This window comes from Populus nigra, chromosome 19, assembly GCF_951802175.1.
Source record: "Populus nigra chromosome 19, ddPopNigr1.1, whole genome shotgun sequence".
NCBI lineage: Eukaryota > Viridiplantae > Streptophyta > Magnoliopsida > Malpighiales > Salicaceae > Populus > Populus nigra.
Window position 1 is genome coordinate 8353564 of NC_084870.1, and position 12374 is coordinate 8365937.

The following is a 12374-nucleotide window of genomic DNA, read 5'->3' on the forward strand; positions in this document are numbered from 1 at the left end:
ACAATTCTTTTTCAGCCCAAATTTGGTGAATTTGTCTAAGCTGGAGAAAAAGGGTCCATTCTTCTGCTGGCTTTCTTTTACTGTTTCTTCAATGAGAAGAGCCCTATGTACAATGGCAATGGTGTTAGAACAATAAATTGGTCCCGTGACATTTGGTTCCCTTTCCAGGGCCCTAATGATTAGATGTTATACATGGGTCTGAGGCATAGACGAAATTGTCACAAGTTTGCTGCTCCAAACTTCATGTTAGTTGAGTTGTCTATCCGAAGAAGATAACCCCACTTCCTCTAACAATTCTCTTTCTTTTCCTCTCTCTCAGGTAAGGAGGTTTTTGAATCACAACCACATATATAGTGCCGTGTTTGTGTTGTTTTAGTTTCACACCAACGAAGTGCTATGCACAATTCATTTGGTTCAACAAAATTCTTGTGCAGCCACAAGCATTAAATGCATCTCTTTATTGTCTGGAAACAATGATGTGAACTGCTTGATTTAGGTGTTTGATTTGAAGAAATGGCCAAGAAAGCCATGTTTCTATTCTGGGGGACAAGTGGTTAGAGTCAATACCACATTTGGATGCACATCACATCTTCTTGTTAATGAACTCGACAGAAAGATCTTAAGTTTCCAGCATGCTCATTGACAGGCAATAGATTTTAAAGGAATCTGACAATTTTCAAACTCAGACGCCTCAAAATTTTTTAAAGATATTTTGAGAGCACTGATTCCATGAAACATCAATTGTTGCAGGGCAAACTGATTTCAAAGGGCACAACTTATGGAAACTTTACCGCCAAATCTGCTTACGCCATTGCTGCAGAATCTCTGTACTGGCAAGACATAAAGAGATTGCTGATAATCTTATTAATTGTTTATGATGTTAAGCGTGGAGAAAAAAGATTGAGACCTTATCTAAGAATCGAAAGCAAGGAAAGTGGAATTTTTTTTGACAAATCAGAATCCTCCTAAAAGTATTTCGAGATTTTTAATATTTTGATACCCAGAAATTCTGCTGTCATTTGCAGGAATCCGCAGGAAGTTGCTAGAGGTGAATTGGATAGTGCTCTGGCACCCTACCCTGATGGATGCAAAGTAGGAAAGGCTTACGAGCATCGTAGTTGTTTGCATTCAGAATCTTTGTTTTTTTTTTCAAACCCCGTTTGTTCTGGATTTGATGAAGTCATCGCCAATTTTAGATGTACAATGCACTTAGAATATAGGAGATCACTTATGATCAGCTTTTAAAATACACTTGGGCTGCTATTCCATTAAGGTTAGACACATACATTTGTTAGCAGAGACTTATCGCCTTCCTGCTGGCTCTCAGTTTTAAGGCTGGATATGATGCCCGAAGTTCAGAATTATAGATAAGGTGCTAATAATACAGGATAAAAGTAAAATATATTACAGCAGCGTTAGTGTAGTCTAATTAAAGATCAGAAACTTTGTATGGCAACAAATCCTTGAAAGCTATTGAGGTCACAGGTGGTGGAAGTTACTTTATTACATTAGAGCGAAAACACATTGCAGAGTACTCCCCGAGCTCAATCCCATGGTACCATTATTTGGAATGAAAATCTGGAAGTGTTTGTATGTTGTAACTTGTCAAAACAGATGTATAATTCTAAATCTAGAAATGCTACTGATGTATCCTACATTCAAATTAAGGTGATTGTTGCCGTTGTTAAGGCTCAAGGCTATTGCTTTCCATGTTGGATTTGGCCGGCCAGTTGGTTCATCTTGGCCCTTCAGATTCTTATTGAAGTAAATCTACGGCAGTATGCTTTGCCAAGTTTTTATTTTGCTGGGGAGCGGGCTTGGCCTTACGAATTAACCATAAACTGCTACACGATAGGTTATTTGATTCTGCGATGTTCATAAAGTTCATGGTTGATTCCTAGCATACTACAGAACAAAGTTCTGAGCTATTCATGCTGAATATCCAGATAATGAGTGTTGGTTTTCTTCGCACTGCAGATCTTCTTTACGTCAGTTACATCTCATTTCTACCACTCCTGCTGTTAATCCATGTGCAAAAGAGTGTGCCATCTGGTATTAATTATAATGATAAGAAGTGGATGAAAAAACTACATCTTGGATGTGCCAGAGCTCTAAATCCTTAGCACAAACATGTATTAGAAAGATCCATCATGATCAATAAAAGATAAATTTCATCCAAAAAGATAAAACGGGATAATAAAAGATAGCGAAAGATATCGCATACTCATCAATCAATAGTTTTATATAATCAACAAAGACCCTTACATGTGTCCTAATATAAAACATCCAAACTCTTTGTGCCGTATAATCACAGGCGTCATTAGGTGACAAGTACAACTGAAGGGTCACAGCAACAATCATCCAAGAGACAGCAGCAACATAAAGCTGCAAGACTGCAACACATACACCATAAAAAGAACAATCTTTAGAGCATCAACATGACAAGCTACAGAGTCTATGTGTATGTAGCAAATATTCAGAGTGAAAATAAATTTAGAAAGCATACCATCCCTCCAGAAAGCCTACTTGCCGTTGCGGTGGTGGTGGTGGTGCATAATATTGAGGAGGCGCCATCACGGGAGGCGGTCCTTGATAAACCCCTGCATCATTACTATTCTGGTCAAGAAAAAACTTGAATTTCAAAAAGAAAAGGTGGGCATAACTTGAATAGGATCCATTTGGTTCTGTAGCTTTATTGTAAAATTAATTTGCTAGCAAGGAAGCCATCATCTAACAGTCGAGACTAAGATTAGATGATCGTTTCTAGCCTGATGACAAAGAGAAAAAAGTTTTCAATCCATGACTTCGGATTAAATGGTGACAGTGATGTATCTGTATGTGATGCAACATGCAAGTACCATAAATGCTGACAATAAAATATTACTAATTGTACATGATGACAAAGAACTCTCTTTCATAGAGGAATAGAAAAGAAAAACAAGCAATACCTTGAGGGGGGTAAGGATAACCATACTTGGGGTCATTCATAATGGCAAGACAAAGCCAGAACACAACACCAGAAAGAGTTGATGGAAGATTGGACTTGTGGGCAGACGTTTGGCTTATTAATATATGCAAAAAAGTTGAAAGGAATATATAGTGTGGAAAGGATCTGAAAGCTCCCGAGACACATGTCTCAAGTCTAGCACTACTAGAGTATAAACTATGCGTTTAGATGAACTGGAATATGTTCCTTTTCAAATTGTTATGTTCTCCTTTTGTGATGATTAAAAAAGTTAATGAACTAAGTGAACGTATTTTTTTAAAATGATAACTAGCAAGTTCAACTGTGTTAACCGGTGGATTCTGGGGTACGATAGATATGCAGTGCAACGGGGCATGTAAAACTGGAAGGCAATAGCTCTACTTTACAGGTTTCCTTAAATAGGCAGAAATTCCTGTTAAGATTATGATATTGTAGCGGTGATTGTTATTTAAAATGTTTATATATATATATATATAATTTTTTAAATTTATTTTTAAAATCAGTAGATCAAAATAACACAAAAACACAAAAACAAAACAAAATTATTAAAAAAAAAAAAAACAATTTAACCGCCGCGGAAACAAACAGGATATAAATAATAAGGAGTGCCAAGTATTCCTTACATAAATGAAAAGCTTTCACATTAGCTTTCGGCTTGTAAGATCTTATCAATGAACTTCATCAAGAATATCGAGCCCTTAAAGCAATTGTTCCTTGCACACAGCAAGACTCATCTAAAATAATCAGAAGGAATTCCCTTTTTTCCCCTTCTCTCAGCACAAGGAACTGAACTCAATCCATTCCCAGATTATTACAGAACTTGGTGGAACATGGGATGATCAAGAAAAGATACCTCTGTTTATGTTTCTGGTAATTAATGCTGGCTGGAGCCTGGAGTGCTATTAATTTACCATGCACAGTGCTTTGAGTATCTGTAAAATTTCTTTCTCTAGAGTGACTGGTATCTATAAAGAGATGATTCTCTTAGTTATGCTCTCACCACTTTACAAGCAATTCCATCTCACTTTATTCCTTTTTCCTCTTATAAAACAACCTGTATCTTTTATTTCGTAGGCTCTGCAGCCCATATAGCTCAAAGTTTTGACACATCCATGGTCTATCACTGTATGCATGTACATATATACCTTATGTTCACCGGTTGCGTCATCTTCTACTTCATTTTACAGATATGATAAAACTGATGTGTGAAATGAATATATCTACTGGAAGCCCTCAGCATGCCTTTCGGCTCTATTTATTATATACTTGTAAAGGGTCTTCAGCAGCTTCCTCTTTCTTTCATGAGCTATGGCCATCGTATGTATTGTCCTGTCAAAGTAGGGTACAAACAGACAGACTTTAGAATGTAGGGTGGGTTTAAATCCAATATCTCGAATTCTAAAGTCTAAACCCACGCGACACCAATTTTAAGTAGCATAGGGTGTGGAGCAGAGGATCAAAGTGCATAAAGCAACGCATGAAGGTGGTGTTTGATTTTTAAATTTTTGATAATGGTTGTTTTTAAATTAATTTTTATTTGGAAATATATTAAAATAATATTTTTTAATTTTTAAAATTTATTTTTAATATTATCATATAAAAAACAATCTAAAATTATATAAAAAATAAATTAAAAATTAAAAAAAATAAATTTTTAAATATATAATTGAACCATGTAAACAAAACATCACTTTATATAGATTAAGCAAGGATGGGTGCAAAATCCAGCGCATGAACATGTTAGATTGTGCAAATAAGAGGCAGTACACAATCGTGGCTTGCAATTATTAAAGGATTATCGTTAATGAATGTTTTTTTAATTATTAATATGGATGTTCGGGTCAGTTTGTGTGTACCCCAACTAATACCACGGGTCCTGAAGTTAACGACCATGTAAGCCTCCAGTAGCTCTGAGAGTTATAAGACTTGAACTGGTGACCTCTAGAATTATCGTTAATGAATGTTCAAAATACGGGTGACTTTATTTTTATTTATTTTCACTTAAAAGTTAATAAAATATTTTTATATATATAACTTATGAATCAACGTATTGTATATATATTATTTTTATTTAAGTTTATATTTAAAAGAGTTAAAGATACAATAATAACTCAATATCCTTAAATTCAGCTACATTATAAGTTTGAGTATAGGCAAGTCTGACGAGTTACCAGACTTGGTATCCTTAAAACTCAACATCATATCATATCCAAACAGATATAGAACTAACGATCTTTCTAGGTCTCATTTTAGACCACAAGATTTCATTTATTTATTCTTATGACCTTTAAAATGTTAGTGTCAATAATACTTATCTTTCAATACCTCTAGATATATAAAAGTCTTCTATGAACCTATCATATTTTCATCAATATTAATGATGTGCAAGTGATATTTATCCCCCTATAATTTTCAAAAAATCTAAGTAGCTTGGGGTCAAGGTTTATGTTTAGGATAATCGGCTAATCTCTTGGTTCTGATAATCTAATACATTTTCTCTACTCAAAGTGGTTGATGTTTGATACCTGTAAAAAAGCTTTTTTTGATGAATTTAGGAACTCTCTAATACTTCAATAAGTATTTTTTATAGAGAGAATTCAATGATATTTTAGAGAGAGACTTTGAAAATAAATATACAATACATAAAAAAGATTGAGAATCTAGTGTTTGAAGGATTCATGATGCATTTATAGCCCATGAGTTTTGTCTTATTAAGAAAAGAAGGGGTTAAAGTATAATTTTTCCTGATAGTTTTAATAAGGGAAATATTCACGACTTGCATTAATAAGGGATACATATCTCTTATACAATGTTAATATCGATTAAAATATGGTGGATCTTTAAAAGACTTTCACACTATCCCTTACACAACATTAATATCGATAGAAATATGGTGGGTTCTTAGAGGACTTTTATACATTTAATGGTGTATAGAGAATAAGATCCAAAATATAGCTGAGCTTATGGGAGCTGGGCTTTTCTCCTGGGTTGAGTCTATGACATTTGGCTCTTCTCCAATGCTGATCCTATGAGAGCTAGGCTCTTCTCTAGATTGAGCTCATGAGAGCTGGGTTTAGACACGTTGCTTAAGAGCGTGGGTCTTTAGACCTTTGAGGGGTTTTTTAGACTCGTTAAATTCGAGCTTATCATCCCCTATTGATGTTATTAAGAGGAAATTACATTTCAGTACATCCTCTCCATAAAAGGACAAGACTCATGAGTTATATATACCTTGCAGATCCTTCAAACTTTAGGTTCATGATCTTCATTTTCTATTACATACATATTTTCAGAGTATTTCTCTCTAAAATATCATTGCACTTTCTCTCTAAAAAGATATTTACTTATGTATCAAAGAATCCTTAAATCTATCAAAATAGAACCTTTTGCAAGTATCAGTCAACAGTCACCTTGACTTACCAAATATCAGGAATCAACCATCTTGGTTAGAAAAAATAAATCAAATTGCTAGAACCAATAAATTAACTAATTATCCAACACATAAACCTTGCTTTTATGCCATTTGGATATTTAAATACATCATCAACTCCGGTGCTTATAAGTACTTTCACCGTGCTTTAATTATATTTAGAGTCTATAACACTAGCATTACCCGTGTTGGACCATGTAAATAGTTTTTTATAAAAAAAAACCCCTAAGATCTAGCAGATATCTAGCGTGTTTGTTTTTGCTTTAACTTCTTTGTTTGTTATGGGATACAACTCTCCACGTAAAAAACTGCAAGAGTAAAAATAATAAATTCATGTTTTTGTTGCTGTGTTTTTTGCGTGCTCACCACTAAAAACAAAAAGCAGCAGCAAAAACAAATATACACGTCCTCAATTACAAATGTTTTTGTTATAATATCCCTTATTTATGGCCCAATTTTTCTCATACTAGTTTGCTTAATGATTAACCAATGATTCCAAGAATCTAAATAACATCTTTAATGATTTTTGTTAGAGAAGTAGCCTCACTCAAACCATGTTTGCCAAATGTACTTGCATGAAATTTTTAATTGAAATACAAAAAACTATTTAGAGTTCATGATGGCCTTCAAATAACCTTGTTGTACGTATATACACACACACTAAAGAAAAGTTTTAAAACTCTGAAATTTTCTGAAAAAGAGATATAAAGATGTGAGTTATAGTTTATTAATTTTAGAGAATTATTTAAATTGGACTTATCTATAAATATTTTGTATCTCACTTTGTATTTTCGAGTTTTGATGGTTAAGAAAAGAGGTGTGCCCTTAAACACTTGTTAAACCGAAGAAGCTTTCAAATTCCATTGAAATTGGTGTATCTCATGATAAAACTTGTATGATTCTGCTAAATATGAGCCAGAAAGCAGAGGTATAAAAAACCCCACGCAGATGACTTGTGCACATGGGCCGGGATGACCCAATAGTTTTCCCTCGCCTAGGCTAGCTTTTCATTTTAACTTTGCAGTCAAAGTCGAACAAGAACAATCCCCACATAAACTGGCGCCACGCCATCTCAAGAAAAGGTCACCAGATAGCGACCAGACCACCATTAGAGTGGGAAGCTGGTGATGGAGTTTCTAGGGAAATATATGAGATAAATTATTAGTGTTAGATAAAGACTCTGCCTTCTCTTACACTTCAATTCAAAGAAACAACAAGGGTGGGGTGGTGATGGGGGGTCATCATTCTGTGGGTTTTGATTATCACTCGGAAAAAACTGCACCCTTGTCTGTGGAATTTCCCAACTGCAATGAATAAATAAATACTATGCGTCCTTTTCTCTTACTACTATTTCTATTATTATTTTTGTATTTTAAATCTGAATCTCTATGGATGAGAACAAAAACACCTGGCTGCCCCTCTGCGTCTGTCAACCAACATACAGTGCCAATGGTACGCGAGGAAAATGACATGTCATGTCAGGACTAGATAATTTATCAAACCTATGATTTTTTTTTGAAGGGGGACAAAACCTGAAGGTTAAGAGATTAGAATCCTTGTGAAATAAAAGGACAGATATCTTGCAAACAGCTGATGATCTTTCAATTTCGGGCAGAAATTGGATCCATGCGAATTTTGTATCCTCTGTTGATAGTGAAAGATCCTACGATCTCATATTCTATATTAATCTGCAATTATTATTTTTTCTTGATGAACCAGGTTCCCATTGTTCCATTGGGATAATAGAATGAAGACAGACTTGGAATTGAATATCCACACGCTTTATCATCCATATGAATGAACAAGTTATCATAATCAAAGGAAATTTGAATTAATAACGTCAAGATCAATCCAGAGTAAAGCTCTTTGCAAATGGACCACAATATAATTATACTAGGCTGGAAGCTAATCGACCAAAGATACAGCAACCCCATACATTTTCCTTTCCATTCTTGTGATTAAGTGTAAGAAATTCATTTGTTTCGAAAATCCAATAATAATAGTGACAGTATTGACAAAAGACGACTAGGTGTCAATTTCCTATAGACTGCAGGTTTTGAAACTTGTTCAAGTTCCTATCGAGGATAGCCAGTAGAGGCTTAAATCTCTATGCATTATTGAAGCCGCTCAATAAAGACTTTTTTTAACTCTTGACATTATTGGCCTGTCAATAATGCCTACAACTGCTCTCTCCCGCGAAGCAAATGTCAAGATTATGATATCATCGACCACCCATCCCAAATTTACCACCTACGTACGAGAGTTTTTCAGGCCGAATTCAAAGTTCCATCATAAAACTAAGACGAAAGGATTGGATTGCTTTTAGAGAAAAGGGGTAATGACTTTCTACAGGCGAAAGAATTCTGGAGGCATAATAAGAATGAGAGGGGAATCTCTAGGAAAAGGAGGTAAATAGCAGATTTAGTAAAAAGAATAATTATCTGGGGCCGGTAACAAAATGATATTAGAGGGATCAAGAAAGCTATTGAAACCCACTGTCACTGCCCTTGTTGTCAACACATAAATCAGAACCACGAAAAATTATAATATATATATAATATATATATATACAGCCAAGTTGAGATTGGAGAAGCACAGGAGGAAGAAAAGTCCGCAAGGACCACTGGCATCTCGTTGAAAAAGCTGGCAGAGCTTCTAACAAGTGAGAGTGACACCAAACTTGCTAAAACCTGAACTAGACTTGCACCGAGAAAACTAGATTTGTAAGAAGATATTAAGAGCTGTTCGGATAACGTTGCTGGATCAAAATCGAACTGGTAGATCCATACTAACTCAAATTGGTCTCCACCAGATAACTAAACAAATCTAACCAATCACAAGATAATAGCATTAAGGGCAACCAATCACGGAAAAAAACCACAATTAACAAGGGTCAAACAAGCTACTACTAGTGATATAGCGATAATAAACTCATTTCATTTCCACCACCAGTGTACAAAACCCCAACATTTATCTTGACATAAAAAAACAACATTTACTGTAATCGGAAGGACATATCTATAATATCTTATAATATAAATATTATATGTAATCATGATTTAACATTTTTAATTTACCCATAATCACACAGAAGCCTGTGGAACCTTTGCTGTAACAACCTTAGCTTCTGGACCCAATGGCCCACCACCACCACCATGTCTCATTTCACCACTCACTGCTACACCACCACCAACCCCTTGATACTGTAGTGGTGGTTGCAGTTGTTGCTGTTGTTGCTGGTGAACTACACCACCCGCCGCAGCATAGTAAACCTGTCTACCAACCGTACTATCATAAGCCATCTGTGCGTATCCGGCATCCTGCATGGCTACCCCCGGCCCACTAGGCCTCACAACTCCCATTTGACCCATTGGTGGTGCGGGCTGTTGATGTTGTGGGACCATATTATATACCGGCTGCTCTCGGTAAACATCGGGTCCGTGACCTGGACCACCCATTCTTTGCATGTAATAACCCTGACCGGTTTGTCCGGTAACCTGTCGCATTACGGGAGGTGCATGATAAACAGTCCCTGGACCTGGACCCTGTATCACATAAACGGGTTGCTCCATTTGACCCGGTGAGGTGGTCACGGTCATCCCTGCCGGAAACCCGCCTCCGGCAGCCTGTTTCTCGGACCAATAACCTGGTGAAGCGGTCACCTGTTGTGGCATTGTCACAGGCAAATTCGCAGGAGGTGCTCTTTCAGGCAATTTTTGCATGTAATAATCACCACCAGCAGCAGCATAACCACCGACCAGATTTTCATCGCTGTTTTTTCTATTATACCCAACTTGCTGCTCAGGTTCTCTAATTTGCATTCTCTGCAACTGGGCCTGCAAATTCAAAGGATCCGACCCAATAACCCGATCATCATGACCCGACCCAGCATGGATTTCAGGCAAATCCGGCACTTTCACAGGCGGCGGCGGCGGGGGGGCTCCTTTATCTAACCCGAATAAGAAATCAACGTTATTCGCTGCGGTTTTGGTTGCTTCAACAACCTGAGTCGGAACCGAATTCAAAGCCTCAACAAAGCGCTCCCGATCCGATCTGCCACCATCGGAGCCAAAACTTGCAGGTGACGGGTTAACCGGGAAAAGAAACAGCCTCATGCGGGCGGGCTTAGCAGTGGCACGATAGAGACGATCATACTCATGCATCATGTGTTCAAGATCATCATCATTAGTGACAGATATTAAAGCGTCAAGATCTTCACCTGGGAGCTGGTACTTGAAGGCCACGTCGGTGTCACCACAAAGCGCAGAGAGTTTGCTTATCATGACAGAGAACTTGATGTTTCGATCAGCAGCGAGGATTTTGGTCTCTCCACCCATGTAAACAAGCTGGTTGTCGTGCGGACGTGGGTGGATCTTGCCTCCATAACTACACATGAACTTTGCTTTGTAGCTTTGAGGTTGTTGTGATTGGTCTTCCCATGGTGTCGGGTTGTCAAAATCGATTTCACGAGATCTAGGCGACGAGTCGCCTGAATCTGGGTATGAATTATAAGAATAGGTGTTATCCATGAAGACGACCTGGTAAGAGAAGAGGGTTTGGGTAGAAACCAGAGAGTTGCGGTATTTTGTACTTGTGGAATTATTAGCAAGCCATGAGACTAGAGGAAGAGAGGAGGGGAGAGAATCAGAGGTGCGGACTGAGCAAATCTTTTATAGAGAAATAATGATAGAGTGGATTGTGGTTTGATGGATTTCTCGTGCTATGTTGTGTTTTTGTGGTTTGTTTGCGACAGGTGGTGGTGTAGCAATTGGGGAGGGAGGGAGGGAATTAAGGTGATATGAGTTCCTGGAGGGAGAGTTGAGTATAAGGGCTAGATGGACTTTTCAGGGTCAGAGTGGTGGGTCCCTGTGAGCATTGATTGAGAACGTGAAGGAGGAGGAGATAAGAGAGTGATGTGTTGACTGGAGGGGTCTGGCGCCGTAGTCTTTGTTTGGGTGTTTAAATTTATTTTTTAAAGTTTTTTTATGAAAATATAAAATTGGTTTTTTAAATGTTTTATATCAAATACATATATATAATAAATTTTTAATTAAAGAATATTTTTTAAAAAATATAATGCATTGGATTACTGAACACGCATTTAAATAAGACAAGTTCTTAACAAGGACTCGCCTATTTATAAAAGGACGAATTAGTCCTTTTGATGTTAAGTCGCAGTAGTGGGCAATGATGGGATAACGGGGAGTAGAAGCAAAAAGCTCCTGTTTTCGAGCTTGTTTGCGGTAAAGAAAGGGCAAATGTAAAAGCAGCGTGATTTTCGCGTTACTAGTGGCCCCGCGTCCAAAGCAAAAGGAGTAACAGAATTATTATTATTTTTTATTTATTTTTTTTTGTTGGATGACTTTTTTTAAGTGCATCTTTTCTAGTATTCTTTAAACAATTGAGATTTTTGTCAAGGAATAACCTTTCCAGCCAACGTGAACAGATTAGCAGCGAGCGATTGTATTCTTAGGACAAATTAAGTGGTTCTTACAGGACACACTTTTTTTTTTATTTTAAAATAAATTTGATTGGACATATTTCAATTCAATACTGGTGCGATGCCCCCTTGGTTATTCGAGTAGAGAAAAAAAATATATGTGTTTTTAATTCCATTTTTTATAAAAAAATATTTTATATTCGTATTTCAATTCAAAACTGAAGGGATGCCCCTCTGGTATTATTCAATGTTTTATGAGTTATTCAGTGCGTATTATACACTGTAGATTCATGTGAATCTGTTCGCAAGTGTACGGTGTTTGTGAAGGAAATAGCCTCTATCATAATATAGTAGAAAACACCACTTTTTTTTGTAATTTCCTGTTTTAAGATTTAGAAAGAAAATTAAACTATAATGTTATTCGCTCAATTCAGAGAAATCCTAGTCATATTTCATGGTGGGAGTGCAATACAAGTAGCATCCTCACCCCGGCAAAGTGGTTAGAGCAAGATACCTCT

General features: G+C 36.6%; 1 protein-coding gene and 1 long non-coding RNA gene across 2 annotated transcripts; both read right to left on the minus strand.

The window, feature by feature from the left end:
- Positions 1-2221: 2221 nt before the first annotated feature.
- On the minus strand, positions 2222-3103 carry LOC133679945 (uncharacterized). Its single transcript, XR_009836238.1, has 3 exons — positions 2949-3103; positions 2507-2600; positions 2222-2393 (listed from the first exon to the last, which is right to left on the minus strand). It is a non-coding gene; the product is annotated as an uncharacterized LOC133679945 (long non-coding RNA).
- A 6230-nt stretch (positions 3104-9333) lies between these two features.
- Positions 9334-11195, minus strand: LOC133680058 (uncharacterized). Its single transcript, XM_062102860.1, has one exon. The coding sequence runs from the start codon at positions 10943-10945 to the stop codon at positions 9500-9502; it is 1446 nt and encodes a 481-aa protein (XP_061958844.1). The 5' UTR covers positions 10946-11195; the 3' UTR covers positions 9334-9499.
- Positions 11196-12374: the final 1179 nt, after the last annotated feature.